General features: G+C 37.3%; 1 protein-coding gene across 5 annotated transcripts in view; it reads right to left on the reverse strand.

Moving 5' to 3' along the window:
- The window catches only part of LOC145668504 (secernin-3), a 98,170-nt gene that overhangs the window by 19,088 nt on the left and 53,576 nt on the right, over nt 1-25,506 (reverse strand). For 4 of the 5 annotated variants that reach the window (XM_081736466.1, XM_081736467.1, XM_081736468.1 and 1 more), the window contains exons 3-6: nt 24,490-24,677; nt 20,975-21,171; nt 17,823-17,929; nt 13,739-13,838 (exon numbers count right to left, since the gene is read on the reverse strand). In XM_081736466.1, coding sequence (XP_081592592.1) covers nt 13,739-13,838; nt 17,823-17,929; nt 20,975-21,171; nt 24,490-24,677 — 592 coding nt within the window. Of the gene's footprint in view, nt 1-6,241; nt 6,334-13,738; nt 13,839-17,822; nt 17,930-20,974; nt 21,172-24,489; nt 24,678-25,506 lie in introns of all 5 variants that reach the window. The other variant, XM_081736465.1, reaches the window with a different exon arrangement.

Raw genomic sequence — 25,506 nt, forward strand, 5'->3', positions numbered from 1 at the left:
CTGGGCTTGTATGAGTGCTTCAGGAGTGGGTCGTCTCCACCTTATCGATGGAGTGATGATCCACAAAGTGTATATTAACATATTAAAGGAAAATTTCCATACTAGTGCGCAGAAGATGGTTCTTGAAAACAATTTATTGTTCAGCAAGACAACGACTCCAAACATACAGCGGAAAATACTCGATTGTGGCTACTCTATAATACCTTGAAACAGCTTCGCACACCTCCCCAATCCCCAGATATGAACCCCATAGAATATCTATGGTCTGTTCTGGAGACAACAATCAGAAGGCACAGCTTCTCTACTCAGGGCCGGCGCTAGCAATTTTGACGCCTTGGGCGGTGCTTTCACATGCCGCCCCTTTAATCCGCAAACCTTATTTTGACAGATAACGTTCAAGTGTCATTTAAAAACATGTATAAAATGGAAAAGTAAACAAAAAAAAAAAAAAAAAAAAGAACTACCTTTCTGGAATGTTCACGTAATATTTAAACGACTCTATACTGACACAATATTCAGTATGCTCGATTTCGCTGTATATCTGTAATATAGAGCAGCGCATACAGAAAATAAAATTTTAAAAATATACTTTAATCATGACTAAGAATTTTAATTTTTAGGCTTATTTTATATCAAAAGGCGTTTTCAACAGAGTATGGAGCAAGAAGATAATACAGTAAATCAGATATTATGGTAAATGTAAGTGATTAGCTTAAGCCTTATAATGTACTAAAACACAATAGACATACATAAATTTAACATACCTTAATTGAAAGAAACTTTTCTTGCTTTGATATGAGCAAATTTCTTTATCACATCACGTAGTCCAATGTTTTAGCCAATTTGTGTTCTATTGATATCGTCGCTAGACCACTCAAGCGTGTTTCAGACATAGAAGAGTGTAGATAGTTTCTAATAAACTTAAATTTCCAAAAACTTCTTTCTCCACTTGCCACTGTTACAGGCAAGATTAACAAAATTCTACGTGCAATACTAACATTGGGAGCAAAGTCATGTTCCTAATATTTTTTTTTTTTTTTTGAACTTTCACAGGCTTAATTATAGTGGATAACACTTTCAGTTTGTCTTTCAAATCACTGGGGTTAATATCTTTCAATTCTTCGTGTGTTAAAATGGTAAGTTTAGTACACTTTTCAGACAAAAAAATCAGGTGGTAGGCTATATCTTTACGATTATTTATATCGCAAAGAAAATTGAAATACTCGCTGTGATGTTTAAGTTGCTCAAATCTTTCTCTTAAAAGCTAACAATCACTTCTAGAACTTTGTAATAAAAATCGATCTTGTATCTTGTTTGTGGCTGTTTTCAGTAGCTTCATCCTCTGCCTCGTACTGAAACAGTCTCTTCTTTCGACTTCGAGCTTGCACTGTATTACGTATCAGTGGATCACCCGTATCTAATGCTGATGCCAAGTCCATCGTATCAACTAAGTAAGATTTAAACTTTGCATAATTTCTGCTCCTCTCAAAGTACCCAGATATATTTTCAAGAAATCCTACTGCATCCAACACATGAGAATCAATGCTTTAAAGTCATATCAGACAACGAGTGAGTAAAGGAAAGAAAAGTAACTCAGCTGGTTTGCTATACACAGAGCATCGTGGACGACCATTCTATCGGTTCTATTGTCATTACTTATTTGAAGTAAGGCATCATAAACTTCCTATATTTGATAACTGAGTCAGAGCATCAATTCGGCTCTCCCACCTTGTGGTGGATTATGATTTTAAAGTGAGACTACTAATATGTTCCTTTAGTATGGCCTAACGTTGAACTGACGCAGAAAAAAAAGTCAAACTTTTTTTTAGCTATACAAAAAATGAGACATTTCTCAAGAAATAATACGCTGTACGATTTACTATATTCGGAATGAACAATTTGTAAACTGGTCAAAAACTCGCTATTAGAACCTAAATGTCTCTAGATGCTACCAGGGGCGGATCCAGGGGGGCGATCGGGCGATCGCCCCCCCCAGAAGAGGAAACTTTTTTATTTTATATATAAATAAAATATATAGTTTATTTTTTGACGCTCTTAAAAGTAGCTCTAAGTAGCAGTATTACAACCCACCGCCCCCCCCAGAAGTCCGTCCTGGATCCGCCCCTGGATGCTACAGGCTAGAACGGCCTGTCTCAAGTGGGAGTGTACCTTTTGCATACTTGGAGCGGAGCGTTAGAACATTATTGAATAGAAAAAAATATAAAAAGACACCGTGATAATCTTATGCACTCTAGCTCAAAATCCTATCTACACTGCTGCAAGGGAAATATTGAACGAGATACCTGTGGCTAGTAGTTTGATAATTGAAAACGAGGAGGAATGCTCTGAATTTCCTGAGAGAGTATTTTCTTGAATGTGAGTAAAGTTCAATTACATTCTCAGGTTAACACAATCTTATTTTTCCATGTGAGCCTATTACGAAGCATTATATTTTGATAGTATTCTTTTCTTTTTCAAATTTTGCCGCCCATTAGACTTGCCGCTCTGGGCGGTGGCACGGCTCGACCCTCTCTCGCGCCGGCCCTGTCTCTACTAAAGAAGGCCTAAGAAAAGCTATTCAAGAAGAATGGGACATAATCAGTCCCGAAGCTACAGAACTACGAACTACTACAGGTGAAATCAATGCCACGAAGACTACAATCATTAACGCACAGGGTAATCCCACAAAATATCAAATAAGGTAATATACTTTATAAGCACTAATTCAAGCATAAGTGTACGGTGACATTTTGCGTTTACAAAAAAGGAATTCTCTCTTTTCTTCTGAACAAAACAGTGATTGTGTTTGTTTGGCCTTTCTCTTGTATATAGAAATAAAATGTATGAATGTGTAGTCTTAATTCTGGTTATATATATATTTTCCACCTCCCGTTCTCATGCTAGCTGTTTTCAATATAAAGTATGCACGGTGTACGAACACTTTCTGCGCTCACTGTAGGTATGTTGACAATAAGCGAATGTTATTAGAATATTTGTTGAGATTTCTTTTCCTCCACTGCCTTTCGCCTGGTTAAAAAGTAGTTTGCAGTGCTTTGGAGCAGCTGCAGGTGGGAACGCGATAATGTTTGAGACATACCGGCGACTTTTTTGTGTGTGAAAATAAGACCTTCTTTATAAAACAGTAAATAACTGCAGTAGCAATTGTCTACGTAAGTGATAAAGACATATCCAACTACAAGAAACTAATACAGTATATATATTCATTATTGTGTTTCTCTTTTAACAGCTACTAGCTAGGGATGGCCAATTCCAGAATTTTTACTTTCCGGAATCCGGAAAGTAAAATCGGAAAAATTCCGGATTTCGGAAAAATTCCGATTTTTTCTAAATTCCGGATTTTTTTCCGAAATCCGGATTTTTTCCGAATTCCGGATTTTTTCCGAAATCCGGAATTTTTCCGAATTCCGGAATTTTTCTGGATTCCGGATTTTTTCCGAATTCCGGATTTTTTCCGAAATCCGGAATTTTTCTGAATTCCGGATTTTTTCCGAATTCCGGATTTTTTCCGAATTCCGGATTTTTTCCGAATTCCGGATTTTTTCCGAATTCCGGATTTTTTCCGAATTCCGGAATTTTTCCGAAATCCGGAATTTTTCCGAATTCCGGAATTTTTCCGAATTCCGGAAAGTAAATTTTCCGATTCCGGAAAACAAAATTTCCGGAATCCGGATTCCGGAAAATTTTGGCCATCCCTAGTTGAAACCAAATTGGGCATGTTGTTAATGAAACAGGCATGATCTTTGTAATGACTTTCTGGGAGCAATATTTGGATATTCATGCCACGGAAGTGTGTCAAATGCATTGAAATCAGTCAGACAGGCTTTGATGAGGCAGTTTGTACCGTCCGTGTTGGGTTCAAAGCATTTATCTCGTTTGTTTCTTTTGAGCAAGGTTCCAGCTTGGGCCCGCAAACTTTATGGGGTAGGGGATGACAAGCTGGTTTTAGTCTTTGACGGAACAAACATTTACACCGAAAAATCGACGAACTAAACTCTGCAAAGGTGTCTCTATAGTGTGCAAAAATGACGACGTTAGTGAAACCCAGGATGTTCGTTACACCCAGCGGGTACATCGTCGACATTGTTGGTGTAAATAATGATGCTAGTATTACATACTCTATGTTCGCCGACACAGCAAATGGTTTAAACCAGCTCTTACAACCAAGGAACTGCGTTTTGGTTGATAGGGGATTCCGAGATTCCATGACGGTGTTGGAGGAGGCGGGGATCATTTCAAAAATGTCATGTCTTTTAGAAAAGGGAAAGAAGCAGTATGACTGCCTGGCTGCAAACCAATCTCGTATTGTCTCAAAGGGCAGGTGGTGTGTAGAAGCGAAAAATGGCCATCTCAAAATGAAGTACAAGATGTTTAGGGATAGGGTTCCAATTGCGGCTCTTCCCTACTTACGCGAGTATTTACCCATTGCAGGTGCCTTAGAGAATCAGTTTGCGCCTCCATTGACCAACGAAGCAACAGAAAAGTCTGACGAAAGTATTGAAATCTTATCATGTTCTCGTTTAACAAACGAATTACAAAAGAAACTACAGACATCTGGTGATATTGACAAACGCTCAGCAAAGATTTGGAAACCTTGTGACGGATCGTCAATTACTGACTTCCCTCGATTGACAGAAGACTTATTCAAAATCACGCTTGGGATTTATCAAATCCAAAATACTTACGCATATGCAGCAGAGCACATGAAATCTGATGGTAGGTTTTCACTGTTCCATTTGCATACCACTCCACACATCCTGAGGTTAAAAATTTAATCTCAATATGTACAGAATTTGCAGTACACATTTTTCATTGAATATGATCCACAAAAATCAAGAGCCGACGCTATTCTTGGGTGGTACTGCAAATGCCCCAGTGGAGCTCGTGTTCTCGGATGTTGCTGGCATGTGGCTGCCGTTCTTTGGTATCTTGGTGTTGCTCGTTATGAAACTGTTCATTTTCCAGCTTCGCACCTAAGTGGTATTTTTCTCGACACTAATGACATACACGGTAATGAAGATCCAGGCATGACTTCACTTTGGATATAAGGAGATCTGCTGCACATTTTGACCACTAATCGTGGTGTTGTCATTCACATCTACGGACAATATTGTCCATTCACATAGAATTTACCACTTTGTGATCTTTATGTTTCCGATGCCTTATTTGTGTGTCTGTGTATCTTGAATAAATAAGAAACCAGGTATTTCATTAGCAAAGGAAGCAACAGCTTACTCTGACATTCATTTGTGTTAGCATACACTCCAATGGATTCCATTTAATACCAAAGACCGGTTGCCAGAACTTAGCTTTAATAAGAGAATGTGAAATATTCAGTTCTTTATCAGATATGTCACAGAAGCCCTTTGGTGAAACTGGATCTATACAAAGTCCTTCACGTGTTGGACTATTTCGCTTCGAGAAATGTGTCCAATCAGGCATGTAATAAAGGTCATATGCTCACTTGTTCAATTGAAATAGACTTACATCATGTCAACAGACTTTGGAAATGATAGCTCAGTGATGGACTCCACTTCGGAAATTGTTTTTGTTCTTAATATATTTCCGAGACTTGGCTTAAAATGACTAGCACATTTTCTTACAATGTATGAACAAGAGCCGAATATAAATACCAGAGCAAAATTTGTTTCTTCTTGGAAAAAAATAATAAATGATGGTTCCGATAGCACCGTTCTTGTTTGCTATGCATCAGTTTTGAAAGCTAGTAAGTCACTCAGCGCTCTGTGGGAGTACATGTAGTTCAAATACCACGGTAAGCTGTTGATCCACGTAAGACACAACTTTGGTGGAGATGGCGGTTTAAGAAAAAATGCACAGCATAAATCCAACATTTTTCTTAGTTGAATTATATAGCGATCTACGCGTATCCATAAATGTTTATTGCTATATTAGATTCATCGAATATATGTATATAAATATAGAAAATCTATGTCAGCTGTGAATTTACGTTAAATGATTGTAATTTCTCTTTATACTACATTTTATTTGAAGCTGAAGTATTACGAGCCAAGTTAGGTATTCACATTCAATACAAAAATATTGTTGACTTCAATCTATATTTCCGCACAGAAAGCATCTTGGGAATGGAGAGAGACTATATATCAAGTGGAAGTCCAAAATTAAAAGTGATTTCGTACAAACAGTTCTAAAATTCTAAAATTAACTTTTTCAGTTGAAACTATTAATTTCTATATAGCAATACCTGGGATGAAGTTGAAACAAAACTGCCTGTCATACAAATCCCACTTGGATAATCCCTCAGCACTTTCATCATGTGCTGGAGTGAAAAGCGCCCTGAAAGTTGTGAAAGCTTGAAAGTACGTATCGGACATAATATTCTTTGCACTTGTTAAAATTCTTCACTAATTGAAGAGCATTTCATTTAAATAAATGCTAATTTGACTCGAGCAAACAGAATTTCAGTTAACGCAGAAAGTATTTCCGATTATTGAGTTAAAATAAATTCAGTATTACATGAAGGAAAAGAACTACTTTTCAAATATATATTCTAAACGATCATGCTTATTTTTCAAGATACAATTTAAAACAAAGTTTAATCATGAACGTAAAAAATAATTAAGATCTCAATTTGGTCACAGAACACTCATATTTGATCTATATATGGGTCAGAATGCAGAGCATTAAAGATAGATAGGTAGCCAGATTATTGTTAGAACATCCACTGTATATCCACTCTTTTATATTCTTTCATCAGAATCTTTGGAACAAATCAGTAAACACGAATATTGAATATTTTCTTTCTTCAGTGTTTGATTATTGTGATCGTTTTATGCACATTAAGAAACTATACAAATTCGTCCGATACAATCTTTAAGTAAGTAGAATCCAGATATTCGGATATAGTCATTTATATAATGACAGCCATTGGATATAAAAGCAATTCATTCACCTCAAAACTAAATTTCCTCGAGGTTAGTTTCTGCAAACTCTTAAACCGAACAGACAGTTAGATTTAGTGGCCTTATTAGCACCAAGGCTATATGAAACGTATACCTACAGTTTAAGGCAGAATACCGATCACCATAAACTAAAAACTCACTCACTCACTCACTCTATGGTCTATGGAACCCGGAGGTTTAATGCTGCATTCACAAAAGCTCTTCATTGACTTCTGTCCTTAGCCAGCTGTATCCAGTTTCTACTTCGTATTCCTATTTCCGCGAGATCTATCTTAATATTGTCTTCCCATATACATTTAAGTCTTCTTATTGGCCTTTTTCCGATTGGATTTTCAGTTAAAATTTTGAAAGCGTTCCTATTGTTTTTCTTCATTCTGGGTACATGACCCGCCCACCTGAGCCCCCTAGACTTAATGATCCTAACAATGTTGGATAAATGGTATAAATTACACAACTTCTCGTTATGAGTTGCGTCGTTCCCCATTTTCGTCTCTCTTCAGTTTTAATATCTGCCTCAGTATTTTAATATTCTCAAATACTTTCAATCTGCGTTTTCCTCAAAATAAGCGACCATGTTTCACAACCATACAGCATAAGAGGCATAATTATCATTTTATGTATTTTAAGTTTCAAATTCTTTGATAGAATTCGCGAAGACAAAAGGGCTTGGACTGAATAATAACATGAATTGCCTGCTTTCAATCGGCATTTAATTTCTTCGTGGATATGGATTCGGTCTGTTAACCCATTGACGCAGATTTAAGGAAAAGTTCCGTATGTTTTAAGTAAACAAAAGACCGAGTTACGGAAGTTTTCCGTTACACCTCTCTTCGTCCTATTTCCTCTACTAACTCAAATGTTAGTGCGTCTGTTGCATATGACTTAGTCATATGCAGGAACATATTTGATAGTAGTCTTTGCCATTTATGTTCACGCAAAAATTATAGGAATATTCATAACTTTTCCAGTAAATGATTATAAAATATAACGTGCAGTGTGTCATTTTTCTGACAAATTACTTTAAAAAACCCGCCTGAGCGCATTTTAATTTTTGAAAGTGTATGTGTCAATGGTTTAATTAATGTTGATCCTAGATATCTGAAAATACCTATTTTGTCAAAAGTACTATTTGGTATTTTTAACGTATCCATAATCTGGGTATCATGGTCACGATGAATTTTCATGTATTTAGTTTTCTCTGTACTTACTTCTAACCCATATGTCTCCAGGTGTTTAATAAAACCTCCGTATTTATTCTATTGCCCTCATGTCGTTTCCCTATCACATTTACATCAGCATAAACCATAAACTGATGAGTGAAATTCAAATTTAAGCATTAGTTAAGAGTTTTCTTAATAGCGTATCCCAAAACAAAACTGAATAATAATGGCGACAACGCTTTTTTGTTTTGTTTTGTTTCAGGCCATTCTCGACGTGAAAGCTCGTGTACAAGTGTTTTCCCACAGGAATTTTACTTTGCGAGCCATCTACACATATCTTAATTAATTTAATCAGTTTTTCGGCAAGAATGTTGTACAATGTTTCCCTTCTTACTGAAATGCAGATCTTTCTGAAATCAATATGTATCAGGGTATTGTATTTACATTTCTTTTCAAGTATTTGTAGAATGGTAAATATCTGGTCGATTGTAGATTGATTTCGTCTAAGTCTGCATTGATATTCTTCAATAATTTCACCTTCGTATGGGCTCACTATTGCTAACAGAATGTTTGAGAGAATTTCACAGGAGGTTGACAAGGGAGAGATATCTCGATAATTATTACAATTAGTTTTGCTGCCTTTCTTCTGAATTGGAACAATGATAGATTCTTTCCGCTCTTGTGGCAATTCTTCCATGTTTCAGATGGGGAGAATGAATTTGTGTATCCCATTCCTCAATTTTCTCCTTTAGCTAAAATTAACTCAACAGGAACTTCATCTACACCCGGAGATTTATGTTCCTTTAATTTCTTTATAGCAATTTCTATTTTTATTCGAGTTGACTCTGGAACATGTAGCTCTGCTGTACGCATTTCACTTTCCTTACGAACTTTTTTTTCTCCGCGTACAGCAAACTGTCGAAGAAATTCGTGTCCATCCAAAATACTATCCGTGTCTATGAGAACTATTCTATTTGCTTCCCTTAATACATACGTGCAAAGTTGATATCTTTTCTTAAATTCGTTGATGTCTCTATATATGTCCTGAATACTGTTGCTTTTGCTATTATCTTCAAGTTCAATAATTTTAGCTTTCACAAAATAACGTTTCTTTGCACCAAATTTTGGAAGTTTCCCACCTAATGTCAACAAAATTTTGTGCAGTTCTATCATTCAGATTTTGTAGCTAACGCAGTTTTTCCTGTCTTTTCTATTTAATGCATTCCTAGTCGAACCATGGTTTGTTTCTATGTATTTCCGCGTGCTTCATTTTTTCTCCTGCTGAAATATTAATGTTGTTGATAATTTTATTACAAGTAACCTTAACGTTAGAGCATTCCGAATCTTCTAAAAGGAGAATCTGTTCTACATTTCAATCTGGTATTTCCCTCTCGCCTGAACCTCCTCTTATTTCTTTAAAATTAAACCTCTCCGTTTTCAGATGCTGATTATTTCCTGTTTACAATGATAATTTCTCTTTTATAATCGTTATTCCTAGTCAGGTCCTGTAAACGACAGAATATCAATTACGCTAGACTGCCTTCTATCTACTAAAACGTGCTTGATTTGATTATGTTTATCCACCTGGAGGGATCCAAGTATAACGTCGCGATGTGGGAATCTTGAACTCTTCACGATAAGGTTTTTGGATTTTACAAAGTTCACCACTATCATTACTTCCCTTATGCAGAGTTTCGTTTTCTATAATTGATTTGAAAACATCCTCTCGTGCTAGCTTCGCATTGAAATCCCTAATAGAATTTTCATGTAGTATTACTGGAATTGGATATGAATATTTAGAATAATAACATCGCACCACTGATCTTAAAAGTAATAAAATAAAATCTATTATTAACTAATTTCACACGTTTAATTGCTCATATTATCCGTCTGTGAATGAAAGACCCTGTTCCTAGCTCGTGATTTTTATTTCCTTCTCCATAGAAAACGTAAAAATTTCGGTCTGTACTGTTCCTTTTCCTTCCCATCTAACTTCCTGAACTCCTACTAGGTCTGTCCTATATTTCTTGAACTAATTTGTTACAGATTTTAGTGCGCCTACCCTATAAAAACTTCTTATATTTCATGTTCCAAATCTCAAATCCATTTTACTTGGTAGAGGTCGTGCCAAGTTATCAGTCCTGGTCGGAGGCTTCTGCGAATGTTTTTGAACAAGTACCCTTTTTACAGGATGAGGTTATTAGCTCCAATCCCAAGCTGGAGGACAACCCCTTGTCGTCTGTCAGCTACTGCTTATTCAATATTCTCGCAGCTAACCTCTATATCTACAGACCTTGTCCTCGATCCGCAACCTGAAGATGCGCCATGCTCTGGTGACAGGACTCACATTATTCAGATCCCATTTACGTCCCATATTCCAGTGTAAACTTGCGTTCAGCTGTATCTGGAATTATGTTTGTAAATAAATAAATCACTGTAAGTTCAAATTTCAACGCTATCTCATCAAGAATCGAACCCAGAACCCCATATACCATAAACGCCCGCGCTACCCACTAGACCATCGGGGAGGGTTCGATCGGACATGGAATCAAAACATCTGGCTATCTTAACTTGTAGAATGTGACCTACTCGGCACACGAATACTTAAACAAGCTTTCCATAAGACCCAAGAGCAAACCTAGCCATTCAAGTAAGTAACAGATCGGTGCATTGATGTTTCTAAATGCGTCGTTTTGCCAACCAATCTTGATTTATTTTTTTCAGAATGTGGCCCCGCATTCTTTTTCTATAAACAAACAAGCAATCTTAAGAATACTGAAAAGGATCCTTCTCCAACAGTAAATATGTCCACATTTCGCAAGATTTGATCGTCCAGTAAGCTACCCGACACCACACCTCATAACGGAAAACAGGAACTGCTAAGAAGTTGAATTTAGTCAGTTCGTGCTGAATTATTTGCAAAGGTGTCTCCAAGACCTATGGAATCACCATGTGAAAGCTGAAAAGAATTACTTTTCTGCGATGATGCAAAAAGCTCGAAGCGCATTTCACCAATTTCGTTGCATTTGGATGTATTAACTGGTAAGAAGTGGTTTCCCCTGGAACCTCTAGCATCTTAGGTAATAAAGAAATACAATTGTATTAGACTCATTTTAAGGTATCCATCAGTGCAATGCGCATGTTCATTGAACAGTTTTGCAGCTTTCAGCTCTGCTGGTCAGGATGACAAAATAATCATCATGAAGCATGTTATTATTTCTGAAATTCAAGATGTTTATTTACTCACAGCCTGTGTCTTAACGCGAAGTGGGTAAGCACTTTTATTGGTAACTTATAATTACTGATAAGAGTTACCGGTGTCAGCTATTTAAGATGTTTTCTTTAAAAATACTAATAAATTCGAGATAATTCTACACATTTTTTCAGATCTACTTCCGGCATGATGTGCGCTTCCCGAAACGCTACGTAAGACCAGAGAAATTAATGACTTATTTAAAAATACTTGTGGGTAGAAAATGCTATAGATTTGGTAATAAACTTGTTACTTGTAAAAAGAGGAAGACTTTAGTTGCTTGGTAAACATGTACACAAATAAAAATAGAATACGGTTTCATTACATTAAGATATGTTTAGTGGGCTTAATCTTCGACGTGAAGCTAATGTGTAGTCAAGCAAATAGTTATTATGTAGTCGAGTGCAATAAGTGTGAAGAATTTTGGAGCTTCTGAAAGGTTACAACAAATACTATTCAAATATCCTAAACTCGGTTATTAACCGTGAATTAAGAAGTAGAAAATATATAATAATAATTATTTTATGAAATATGTTTATTCTTGTAAATAGTGACGGTCGTACACAAATGCTAGTGAATTTCGACCCACCAGGTTTTATCAGATTTGAACCTGAAGTAATCATTGGGTAGGCCAAATAGTCATGAGAAACCTACATAGAGTCACATAAGGTCTAGAATAGTAGCCTGCTTTAGAACGACAGACAGCTATTGGTAATAAATATAAATAGACAACAGCTTCTTACAGAAAGGAGAACGAGAAGGGCACGAATATTCACACTTTATTGACTGAGTGGTTGCTGGTCTCCTTCATATGTAACTATGATCAACTGCGTAACAGTTTTTACGTCGATCGCTATAGACTGGAAACGATAATAGACAGTGAGAAACGGTATCAATTAAGCGTCCCAAGAAAAAAATTCATCTTGACTCTAATCTCTCTACTAAAACCGGAAATGATACAAATCTATTACCATTTCCAATTTCAATATTGAGAAAGCATCACGCCAAACAAATCAAACAAACTCCTTCATGTGGTGTACATTTGACACTGTTACTTGTATAGAACTACCCATCCCTTTGTTACTCTAATCGCCTATTTCTTTCTTTCTAGAAATCGAAATATAAGCGATTGTAAATGGAGAAAAGCGTGTCCTACAAAAAGCGGATGGAGCTCCACGGACTCCACTGTGCGACAAGGGAATTCCATAGTTTAACATGTATAATGGAACATGAATGCTTAAATGGTATTTTATGTAGGAATACGGTGTTAAATGTATGTACAAAATTTAATAAAATTAAATTTTATCCAATAAAACTTATTGGGCTCGATTTTTTCTTTCTTTCCTTTCCCTTTAAGAAAACAGTTTTTCACAACAACCCTGGCAGAAGACGTTTCGGTACGGTAGGGCTTCAGTCAACATTACCCTGCTTACAGCACCATATAGGATTGAAAATATGGAACACGTGAGAACTTACTTCAAGAGTCCTGTTACTATTCCATATCAGGTGGACTGGCCTTTAATAGTGAAGATCAAGTTTTACACATTCAATTAAGAACACGGACGCTTAATTCAAAAAATATCCCTTGAAAGAAGCCAGAAGAACAATTACCATATGAACTGTTGGAAAAGGCAAGAGATGATTCCACATTCGGGCTTAATATTATTGCCAAAGACGCAAGTTGGTACTACGTATTTGACTTAAACAAGCGGCTAAGTGCCGAGTAACAAAGTCATGGTTCACCACCCTTGAAGAAAGTAACGTGATAAATCGTAAGATATTCTATCGACACAAGAAGTGTACTACTCGGTGAATTTCTACCACAATGACAGAGGATGAACCGCATTTACAATGAGAGACTGAATCACCCCTATTACTACAGATTCCCCATGTTCGACTGATTTGTTGCTATGCGATTTCTTCCTGTTTCCTTGTGTGAAAATGCCGCAAAAAGAGACTCAAAATATTCCAGCAATCCAAAAACATACGATTCCAGGAAATGGGCTGAGAAGCATCCCGAAAGGAATTTTTCTTTTTGATTTCGAGATAAATAACATTGGTAGCTGGTATATAGATAGCGGAAGGAACTACTTTCACAGGACAAAGGCCAATTAGTTGATGAGTTCAACATATTACATTTTACAGTATAAATTCTAGAACTTGTCTGAAAAAAGCTATAAGATAGATCTGACAGCTATCACAAGCAAACTAAATTTATCTGAAATCTAACCATAATAAAAAAGAAGTTTACCAACACACTTAAGTATGCAGGAAACTCTTTAGCTACGTTGTATACGGCACTCCTGGTATTTTGCCATATTTTAATTCCAAGTTACATAGTACAATATTAAAGCAAAAAATCTCACCTTCGCTTGAAAATTTTTCTAGTAACTTTCTTCCACACTTTTCTCTAGATACTGCAGATTCATTTGGTACTCCATATGCAGCACTAAAATTAAATTCTCCCTAGAAAGCAAACACATACTCTCTTAGATTTCAGTTGTGGCAAATAAATCAAGATCACGACCAATAATATAATAATATATGTGGAAAAATATTACAACGAAATTTAACAAACGGTACTGAAATTACCTTGCATTTCTACATAATTTTACTAAAGTTAAAAATTTTAATTTTGAGAAAATAATAATAAATAAATAAACTCTGTGCGCTTTTCAGACACAAATATAATATTTATTGTAAATTTCCATTTATCTATCAAAAATTGTACATACAGATCTACTTCTAACATACAGTTTAACCTTGTGGCCCCGCGTAGGGGTACGTGACGTTTGGGCGCCGCCGTTTGGGCGCGGATGTTTGGGCCCCGCCGTTTGGACACTGGACGTTTGGGCGCGAAGCCATTTGGGCGCCAGACGTTTGGGCGCGAGTTAAATTAAAAAGTCATTATGTTAGGCGCTGAGTACTAAGTTCGAATCAAGATATCACAAGGTGTCTACTGTAGTGGAAGTCCTTGAATTATACTGGATTTTGTTTTAACAATTAAATTTTGTAAATTTAAGTTTCAACCAAAGTTAAGTGTGCTTTTTATTTGATAACTTTTCAAGCCAAAGGTAAGTAGACCAGACTAGATATGATTGACTGCATTACGTACATAGTGAGCCTATTCCATTAAAAAAACTTAAAGCAGGACTTCTACTGTAGTTATGTTAAGTTTGTTAAGTTAAGTTTTGATTTTTATATCGGAATGTTAATTTAAAAAAATGATACCAGAAATACGGCATACTACAGTTCCTAAACTCAATGTCTTAGACACCCTGTATTAACATCTTTCCCTCAACTCGATTAGGATTTATGATTATTAGATTTCTGGGCTCTCGGCATCTAAGGCCATTTAGCCCGTCACGTTTGAGGGGGCACACTATCCGGGGAAAGTGAAGGAAGAAAGGATTGGGGAAGGAAGGAAGAGGTCTGAACCTATAAGTTAGGTATCACCCCGGCATTTGCCTGGTGTGAATGAGGAAAACCTCATTCAGGGTGGCTGGCCTGAAAATGCTTTTACACTTTTTCGACCGAGTGCCCCTACCGGGAGTCGAACCTGGGACCGCTCGCACTGAAGGCGAGAGCGTTAGCGACTACGCTACGCGGGGCCACTTCTCTCAACTCGAGTGCGCGGAAATCTTTTATTGGTAGTTCTTTATTGGACTTACGGAAGAGAAGATTTTGGCAAACGTAATACGAAAGAAAACAAATTTTAATATTCATAAGTATGTAATTATTAACTTTTTTAAAAAATACAAAAATTAGATCAACATTAGATCAGAAGTACAAGAATCGTGAACAAGCGAAAAATCAATCCATGACGAGATTAGGCAACAAATGCTACAAACGCATTAAACTACTTAATTTAGATGAATAAATAAGATAGAGATAGAAAATAGATAAATGAGGTGAGATAAAGATAGAAGTGTAGGAAATGTATATATCTTGATTCGCGCTTAGTTTTCAGTGCCTAGCTTGCTTTATATTTCGTAAATTGTGATTTTTACTATGTACCTCGCGCCCAAACGTCTGGCGCCTAAACGGCTTCGCGCCCAAACGGCAGCGCCGAAACGTCCGCGCCCAAATGGTGGCGCCCAAACGTCCTGTCCCGCCGCATAGCGCAGTCGCTAACGCTCTCGCCTTCGGTGCGAGCGGTCCCGGCTTCGATTCCCGGTGAGGGCACTCGGTCGAAAAAGTGTAAAACGCTTCTTCAGGCCAGCCACCCTGAATGAGGTTTTCCTCATTTACACCAGGCAAATGGCGGGGTGGTACCTAACTTACAGGTCCCAGGCCGCTTCCTTCCTTCCCTTTCCCCGGATTGTGTGCTCGCCGAGGGACGTCATCCCTCAAACGTGAAGGGCTAAATGGCCTTAGATGTTGAAAGCCTAGAAATCTAAAATCCTAACCTAACCTAACCTATAGTTTAACCTTATAATTTCCTTAGAACTCAATTCGGTGAATTTTATTCATACTAACTTGGTAAGTAAATATGCTTAATATCTGTAATTTTACTTTAAATGAGTCGATGTTCATACACACTCCAAATAGTCAATACTAATACCTAACTCTAACTTTTACTAATTGTCTTATTTGCATATATGAGGTTAATGGGATTACAATTTATTATTATTAATTTTTTGCTTGTCTCTCCTTTTTCTCTGTACTTGTGTATATTTGATAAAGTATACATTGGAAATCTGAATTGTATACAGGATCTCAGAAATGTCCACAACGAAAAGAAAATCACCCGAAAGATGGAAAAAATAAAATCTTTAGTTGTACGTCCCGCGGTTAAGCCGGTTAGGTTAAGGAAACGCTGATGATTAGAAATGAATGAAATGGTGGAATGAAGAAAGTGAGAGGAAACGGGAGAACCCCGAAAGAACCTACGAGCACAGTGTTTGTCCACCACAGAGACCACACTACGCCGTTTATATTAACAGTTGTTTGTTACACTTACATTTCCATTGCTCAAATACATCCAACTATACAGAGTGTTGCAATACAACACCGACAACGTTTGGGAGGTGATTCCTGACACTAAGATAAGAAAAGGTATAGACCAACCTGGCTGCACAAATGCTTCTTTTTGGAGTTATAGGCTGCCGAAATCATGACAAAATGAACTTTAGAGGTTCAAAGCTCAAAAACTATGGGACCACACACCACGCAGCACCACACTTTTCATATGCCGTTACAGATAAAAATCCAGTGGATTAAGGTTTGGAGACCGGGCAGGCCAATGCACTGAACCGTCACGCCCGATCCAATGTCGTAGGAAATTGTTCAACCACCGATGAAGACTCACACTGAAGTGCGCGGAGTCCCATCATGCATGTACTAATTACGTGTTGCACCGAATTGTTTGGGGAACATTTTCCAAGAATTCGAGTAGTATATCCTGCGGGAAGGCCAAATGCTCCAGTCTTCAAAGTAGCAGGTATGGGCTGATCTGATGATCATGGACAATATCACACCATACACTGAGTCCAAATTGGTGTTGATGAAAGTGACAACCGTACCATGGGGATGTGCATCTGCCACGTGTGTATGTTATACATGTTGACGATACAATTTCTTCCAAACGTGCCCTCGTTAGTGAACCGTGCTGATGTCTGAAACGATATGATGGTAGTGGTCTGTTAAATTAACATCTGGCAGAATGCTTCACATGGCTGGAAATCCGCTTCTGTCAATCCTTGTACCCTTTGAAGGTGGTATGGGTACAAGGTATTTTCAAGTAACGGACGCAACAGTCATCTGACTAACATATATTTCATGGCTAATTTTCTTCGTGCTCGTACCTGGATCATTATCCACAGCTTCTAACACGTATGTGTATAATAGGTGTTCATACACTACAGGGTCGACCAGCATCTACGTGAGCAGGTAGTACGGTCTTTGTTTCACACACGCGTCGATAAATTGCAGCAAACATCCTATATGATGGTTGGACTCTGTTCAGTAAACACTCCGGATAGAGTCGTGCTGCTTCACGTCCATTGTCATCTGAACGTCCGTACATGAATAGCACGTCAGCCTGTTCGCGGTTTGAATAACGCACTATATTTTGGTCGAACATTGCCATTTGTCCTATTCAACACTCGCAGTACAATGACCGCACTCATGTACTGTAGTCTTGAACACAAGCGTCACCTGTGTGTATGAACCAAGCAACTACGTATTGGACATTCGTGCCACTTCTAGACTTTCTAGACCGCATATTGGTTTTCGATATCTACCGCTCCTAACTTTCGGCTCCCGCTAACTCTGCCAACGTGCCTAATATGCTATATATTCATAGGATCTTGTCTGCTTATCTCGGTGTTGGGAATCAACTCCCGACATTTGTGTCAATAATTAAGGCACGCCCGATATATATATGAGTGTTGTGTGTGTGTGTAAATTAAAATTCCATGTTCAGTTTTCTAAAGTTACAATACTCACTTGGCCATCCCAAAATCCTTCATTTTGAGCATGCTCCTTTAGCGATGAAGCCATTTTATCGATGTTTGTTCCTATGCTCAACGTATTGGAAATGTTGCGGCATCCACCTGTAACAATTGATTAATGTTTTAACACAATTTCTCTCGAGTACATGCGTCATTAAATTATTTTACGGGGCTGGTAAAAGTTTTTGTGTCCCCTCTGCTGTTTTGTTACGATTTGTCAAAGTTATATTTTTTCTTAATTAATATACTTAATACTAAAATAACCTTAGGTTTTAAAAATAATATTAATAATAATAATGCTGATGATAAAATTTTAAAAAGACAGGGAGTACAATTGTAATATTTATACGAACGCGCACATATAAAATATGAACGAATACGCCACTTGACAAAATATTTGAAACATAGTGGTGATTGGCTAGGTCACAATCCATTTTCTCTCATAACTGCAGAACCAACAGTTAGAAACCTTCATCGCGGAAAAAGGGCAATATTTCCTGGCAAGAGTAGCAATATTTTCAGTTTTCAAATCTGATAACGTAGAGGACAGATAAACTCTCTTTCCTACAGTTCATACAGATCTATAGCCGGTCAGATAGTGCTCGATCAACTGAGTGATGCGTAATCAGATTATCGCCTCGCAGGAGCTACTATTTCTGGCTTTCAGGACCGGAGTTTACTAATCCTTAATTCAAGTACCTCTTCAATTACTTCATGACTGAATCAACGCCGGATAATTTTAGTTTGGTCCTACCAGGAGTAAGGGGCCCTGCATGCCAAAGTCACGAGCGAGAATCATTTGGATAAGCAGGAACTTTGCAATACATCAACGTCATATGTTATTGGCAGGTCACTTGCAGTAATTGAGAAGTTTCCATGCTCCCCAGTTTTCTGCTAACCTCTTCGTCTTCATGTACGATTTTTCTGTTTTGATACTGTCCAATTTTAGCCCTCTTCGCTCCCTCCCTTCCTTCTTAGCCGAAGTTCCATCTAGTTTCTCTTCCTCTTTTTAGTAATATCTAAAATTGTTCTTTCCTCCCCTGCACTTTTAACACTCCCTCATTCGTTTTCTGTTCGACCCAGCCAATTCTCTCCATTCTTCTCCACACCTACATTTTGGAAGCTTCCAGTCGTTTTTCATCACTTTTGGGTAATGTCACTGTTTCTGCCTCATACAGTACAATACTCCATACGAAAAATTGTATGTCTTTTTCTCAAGTCTTTATTCAAGGTTCCATAAAATAGACTTTTCTTCCTCCTAAAGACTTCTTTCCGCCATTCCTATCCGTGCTTTTATTTCATGTTCGCACTTCATATAATCACTAATCATACTACCCAATTATCGATAACCCTCCCATTTCTATATTTGATATCGACCTTTTCGTTCCAATCACCACGATTTTTGTCCTTCTAACACTTATTTCAATCCATATTCGTCACAACCCTTCAAGTTTTCTAACATTTTATTGGTTTTCTTTTCAGATTCCGCAACTGGTGCCTATCATCTGCAAACAGTATACATCTAATTACTCTACCTCCTACCGAAATACCATCTTTATTATATACGATATTCTTCACTATCTGTTCTAGACAGATAATAAATAATGTTGACGAGAGACAGCATCCCCGTCGGACACCCCTTCCAATTATACTCTCGTCTGTAAGTTCCTCTTCCCTATTCTAACACTCACTTGTTGGTTCAATATAAGTTTCTTAGTAATATATATAGACACTTTAAAATTTAAACATCCACTTATTGTTTAACCCTTAACGGCTCACTAACTTTTCTGTCTGCTTCCGGCACTGCTTACAAAACAGCAACATATCCACAGACTACTTCCCGCGTAAAATTCACCAGAGTTGTCACCAGGGGGCAATAGCTGCTCTACCATTACGAAAAGTTATGTACACAAATAACCACAACGAATAATACCTGAAAATAATACTCTTCAAACGCAATAAGCAAGATCAACAAATGTGTTGCCAAATGGTAACGAAAACTCGTTAAGGGTTGATGATTTGTATTCAGAACTTTACTTGGTAAATTTTGATACATACGTCACAAAGAAAGATATTCGCAATAATAAGAATATTGTACATAACTAATATGTTGAAATTTTTTGTACGCTTAAATGAAAAGCTTTTGAGAAGTAATATTTTAACATGGCTACATAATGCTTTCCTTGGCGAAAAATTTTAAAAAAGAGCGACATAGTCAGTGAATTGGAAGCTTCCGGTGTGCAAAACTGGAGCTCCGGTGTTGCCGAGCCGAACCCGGCCAGCCAATTATAGTGATCTTCATTACTTAGACGATGAATTACTTGTCCAAAAATTTGGTTCCAAGTCAGTCAGTAGTTACCGAGAAATAAAGTATCACATATAAGCAGAGCGGAGTCTCATCCTGGCCAAGCTCGACCACCAAATATAGCGATCCTTATTCCTTAGATGATGAGCCATACGCCAATCAAATTTGGATTAGATCCGGCCAGTGGGTACCAAGTATAAAGTACCACACATACAAACTTGAAATTATAACGCAACGTACAGGAGGCTTAAGCTGGAAGTTATACAAAAGTTCGTAACATCGACATCGCAAATGGAACATACTCCATATAAGTAGAATCCGCTTTCAGCATCACTACACTTTGGAGAAGGGGGGAGGGACGAGCCAGGTCAGCCCGTACTGGGTACGCCACTGGATCACGTCTTGATTGATGAAGAGAAATGATCATATTAAAAATTGAGCTTGGGACAATGATGGTAAGAATAATATGGAGTGTAATATTCACTAATAGATTATGAATTGCAATGCTCATCATAAATAAGCCATTTAACCAATGGCTAGAAATAAAGAACATATAGATCCATTGTGTGGCAGATAAAAAATAAAGGTTGCCAGTGTGAGGTTGTGCCAACAGTGTTGGTATATAATTTCAAGTTACAACGCATTTTGCTGAAGAATGGTCAAAAGTTACCATAAAATATAAAATAAATTTCTAGCGTCTTAACTAAAAACATCATTTGTCCTAAAAGTTTACCCTTGTAGCTAAATCTACGATAACTCGTCTCAAATAAGATCACATGAAGAAATCATAGTAGAATAACTTTATTTTGACAATGTTACACCCATACAAATAGAAAACTTACTAGTGATTCTTTCCGCTGCCCACAGGTGTCCAGCAGTTTCTAACACCCATGCCTCCTTGGGATCCGCTATTAAAAAGGAATTATGGTAGGTAAAATTGAAAGAATCAGAGCATTGGCCGCCCTGTCCATACTTTTCCAGGAGTGAAGAAATAACATCTACGGCTTCCTCTGCTGAAGCAGCACGCTCAAGTCCTAAACTGTAAAATTAATACACATAACTAATATACCAAAATTACACTCATCACATGAAAAAAAAAATATTTATTTATTTATTTTAACGTTCCATGATTATGCATCGAGGCTAAGAGAATAAAAATATCAAAAACTATAACCAATATCTAGAACTTAATTTTTCTCTAAGTATCATTTTAGCTTCCGAAGATCTAGAGGAACAAAGAACAGAAAATATGTAACAAGGATCTGGCCAAGAACAATATATGGAAATAGAATTATAGTGACCCAAACGTCCCGTCACTATATATATTTTTTCTCATTGGAGGCTGACGGATCAACGGATATCTATAACAGATTGTAATGGGCACGTGGACCCCGTACAGACAAATTAATTAAGACACTAAAACGGATTTCAGAGGACAATTTAATAAACATACCAAAACACAATTTTATGATGGGAGAGAAATAAGTGTGAAGCTGATGATGATGGTATATCAGTATATTATAAATTTATACCGCCTAAAATACTCGAGTAAGGTATTGGAAAATAAATGGTTCGGAAGAGGTTCATCACAGTTACCAGTAGCTCTGAAATGGTCCCATGAAGTCTGGATTCTTTCTTGTAGAGTTACAGCAAAGAACAGGTAGTTCATACTCTTTACAAGATGAACAAACTTACAACTGGAGTTTTTGCATAGCTTTCCAACAATGTCACGGAGAACTACACATTGCATTTGGTGTAGAGTCACTCTCAACTAAGTTCACATACTTTTTTACAAATAACGTGGCTAACATACGATTTACTGTAAAATAAAACCTATTTCTTCGTAAGTGCGTACCCTACTCTTGTTCACATTGAATTTCAATAGTTTTAAAATTTCTTGATTTTTCACTGATTTTAGAAGTGACTGATGATTTGTATAATAAAATTTGTTCACGGATTTCTTTTCTAGTAGATAATGTATTATACTACATTTTTATAGCAATTATATTATATGTAGTATCTGTATTCTTATATGTAGTTTTTATTATAAGTTTAATAATACACTACAATTAATATAAGCAATTTTTGAATAGTAGTTTGTGTATGCAGCACAAAAAGGCCGCCTAACGAAACTATGAATACCCCTATATTGTTAATTTCTTTCATATTTGTTACAAGAAAACTTAGTATATGATAGGAATTATTACACACAATATTTTTTCAATACGTGTTCCGGAAGATGACTTAACTTATGATCAAGTGTGAACCCTAAATCATTAATTTCTGACCTGTTCTCCAAAATATTACCATCAGTCTCAACACAGTAAGCAGAAGAAATCTACTTTCCTCTTACGATGCGGTGTCGTAAGGTTTATTTAATTTTCCTCTATTTGTACTAAAATGTTAAAGATACAAGGTTAACAGCTGATTTTACAACAGAAGCCTATGAGAGCTGTACGATTTCAACCTATCAATGCAACCCGAAATAATTAACATTTTTGGGCAAGTTTTGGAACACACTAACATTTTCGCTTATACAGTGCGCGCGGAAAGTATTGACGCCTAAAGCTTAGTGTCAATATTTTTCGAGGTTTTACACACCATCCGCGTACTTCCTTAATGACACCGCGTAAAGTATTGTCGCTCACTGGCAGGAAACACCCGCCTGTTGTGTTAGTTGCTGTAGAGTAACAAGTTTCAATTTGCTCTGGTAGGTCGACAGGATTAATTGGAGTGTGCATGTGCTCTTGGTATTTCATGTAATTTTGATGCTGCTCTGTTGCGATCTCATTTCTTTGTGACAAGATGCCTTACTGCGTTCTGATGCTTGGTGAATCTGAGGCGGTGATTGCCCTGTTTAAAGCTGGTAAAAAATCAAAGATATCTTTAGGCAAACGGGTCTCTGAAGCTGAGAACAGTACAACATTTGGTGAAACGTTTTGGGGAGGAAGAAGAAGTCAAAATGCCCCGTCCAAAACCAAAGTCTGGTAGGTCCAGGAAAGTGTCTCAAAGAACGCTAAAGATCATGAAAAGGTAGCTGCAGAAGCAACCTTCTTTAACACCTAGGGAATTAAAAGAAAACAACCCTGCATTGCTTGGTAATGTGTCCCTACGGATGGTGCAGGAGAAAATTCATGACAACTTAGGGCTACAAAGTTACAGAGCTCCCGGAAACTCCTTTTTACAGAGGATCATCGTAAGAAAAAACTGGCTTTCTGTATATATATATAAATGATGCTTGGACTGTTAATGACTGGAAAAAAAGTGTTGTGGATTGATGAAGCCACGCTTTTTCTTAGTGACACTGGCTGCCAGCGAATGTACCGTCTTCCTGGTGACGATTCAACCCTTCCTCAGCACACATGTCCATCTGTAAAACACACTGCCACTATCATGGTCTTGGGTTCCTTTAGTTATGGTGGTGTACGAGAGTTAGTTACTCTCTCTAGAAACCAAACTATGAATCAGTTTCCCTATTTTGAGCTGTTAAACGATGTATTGGAATCGTCCTTTGAAAAAAAAAACGTCTTTTTTATGCAATATGAGCTTGTCATATAGCCAAAAGTGTGGTATCTTGGCTTAAATATGCTTGTGTCTCATTTTTTGAAGATTGGCTAGGATATAGTCCAGTCTTAAACATCATAGAGAACCTATGATCTGTCATGAAGAGACGTTTACAGGGTATGGACATCTCTACATTGCCTCTGCTGGAAGCTGCCATCAGGGAAGTTTAGGACAAGTAGCCACTTGTTACCCTCCAAACTCTCGTCTTGAGTGTTCCAGAGCTACTGAAAGCATGCAAGAGAACGAAAGGAAGTCCAACAAAATACTGACTATCCCGTAAGCATTCTAACTTTTATTTTGTAATGTGTTAGGTGTCTTGTTATTTGTGGTTCTAGCCGTTCTGGTGTAAGTGAAACAACAGAGGGTACGAAAATACTTACGTAGGTGTACAAGGAAGTGGTGGGGTGCCATAGTACCTCCTTTGTATTCCAGGATTAAGTAATTCATCACATTATTCATTTATGTACTCTAAAAGAAATTGATACGAAATATACTTAAGATATTCGATCAAGCGCAACCGCAATGGAACACCCCACTGGAGCTTCCTCAACTAAAATATAACTGTTGTTGGAATACTTCTACAAATTACTGGTTAGGATAAGAGTGCATCGCAAGTCAGGAAACCAAACGCATCGCTGTAGCTCAACTAGAAGAGCAATCTCCCCGCAAGCAGGATATCAAAGTTGGCGCGACCAATCCTACGATTAAATCTGTTATTTCATCAGCGTTCAACATCTTAATGGATATGAAATATCTTAAATAAATAATTTTAAAATTTTCTTTTTCTACTTACCGAACAAGATCCATGCCAAGCAACTTTTCAGTTTCATCATCTGGGCCATTAAGCTTAGTCCACACAGCTTCATTTCCGATACATACACCTTTCTCATTGGCACCCATTTCTGCTCCCCACATCCATGCAGGTTTACTTAAAATAACAGCGTAAGTATGAGGAGCTTGATCGATTTCAATATACGTACACTGTATTAAGAAGATAACAGGGAAAATGTTAGAACCCTCCGAAGTATGTGACGTGCAACCTAGTTTATTCCTACTATACAACACAATTAAGCTTGTAATGAATACAGATATCTTTATCAAATTGTATCTGGACAACAGATGTCCTTGTTACTTTCCTCATTCAATAAACAGAACAGATCTGGTTGTAACCTAATTCCTAGGTTGATCAAGCTGCTGGTCGCAAAGCCTACTTTTTAGTTTTGAGTTACTTTAAAGATCGAATATTTGTACAACTCTTATTCAGAAAGACCATTGAGATTCACAGTATTCCTGCCAAGGGTAGGGGGAAAAACTCATATTCGTACGTTTAACACGATACGCTTGCAATTACATAACTTTAATATTAAATTGCTGCAGACAGCATAATGATCTATTGGAAACCATATATTTGGTCTAGGAATTAATTCGTGCGGTTGGTACGCACACATTGAAGCTGTAGTACAAACACAAAATACATAAATACCTTAAGAAAATTATTGTCCATCGCTAGCCACCACTTTCACCCATCTGTCAGGCAATGTACGGATTCCGTGGCGAAAGAAGTCCTCATCCTTGGAAGCGATCCAGTCAGAGACCCATGTTTCGATATCTTCTGAAGAAGTAAACCGCTGTCCAATCAAATCGTTGTTCATGCAATCGAACAAGTAGTAGTCCGAAGGAGCAACGTCTGGTGAATACGGCGGGTGGGGTAAAACTTCCCATCCGACATTTTCTAAATAGGTTTTGACCGGTTTTGCGACATGTGGGCGAGCGTTATCATGTTGAACAATAAGTTTATCATGTCTGTTCT

The sequence above is a fragment of the Thermobia domestica genome, chromosome 13, assembly GCF_964235325.1.
Source record: "Thermobia domestica chromosome 13, izTheDome1.hap1.1, whole genome shotgun sequence".
In the NCBI taxonomy this organism is placed as follows: domain Eukaryota; kingdom Metazoa; phylum Arthropoda; class Insecta; order Zygentoma; family Lepismatidae; genus Thermobia; species Thermobia domestica.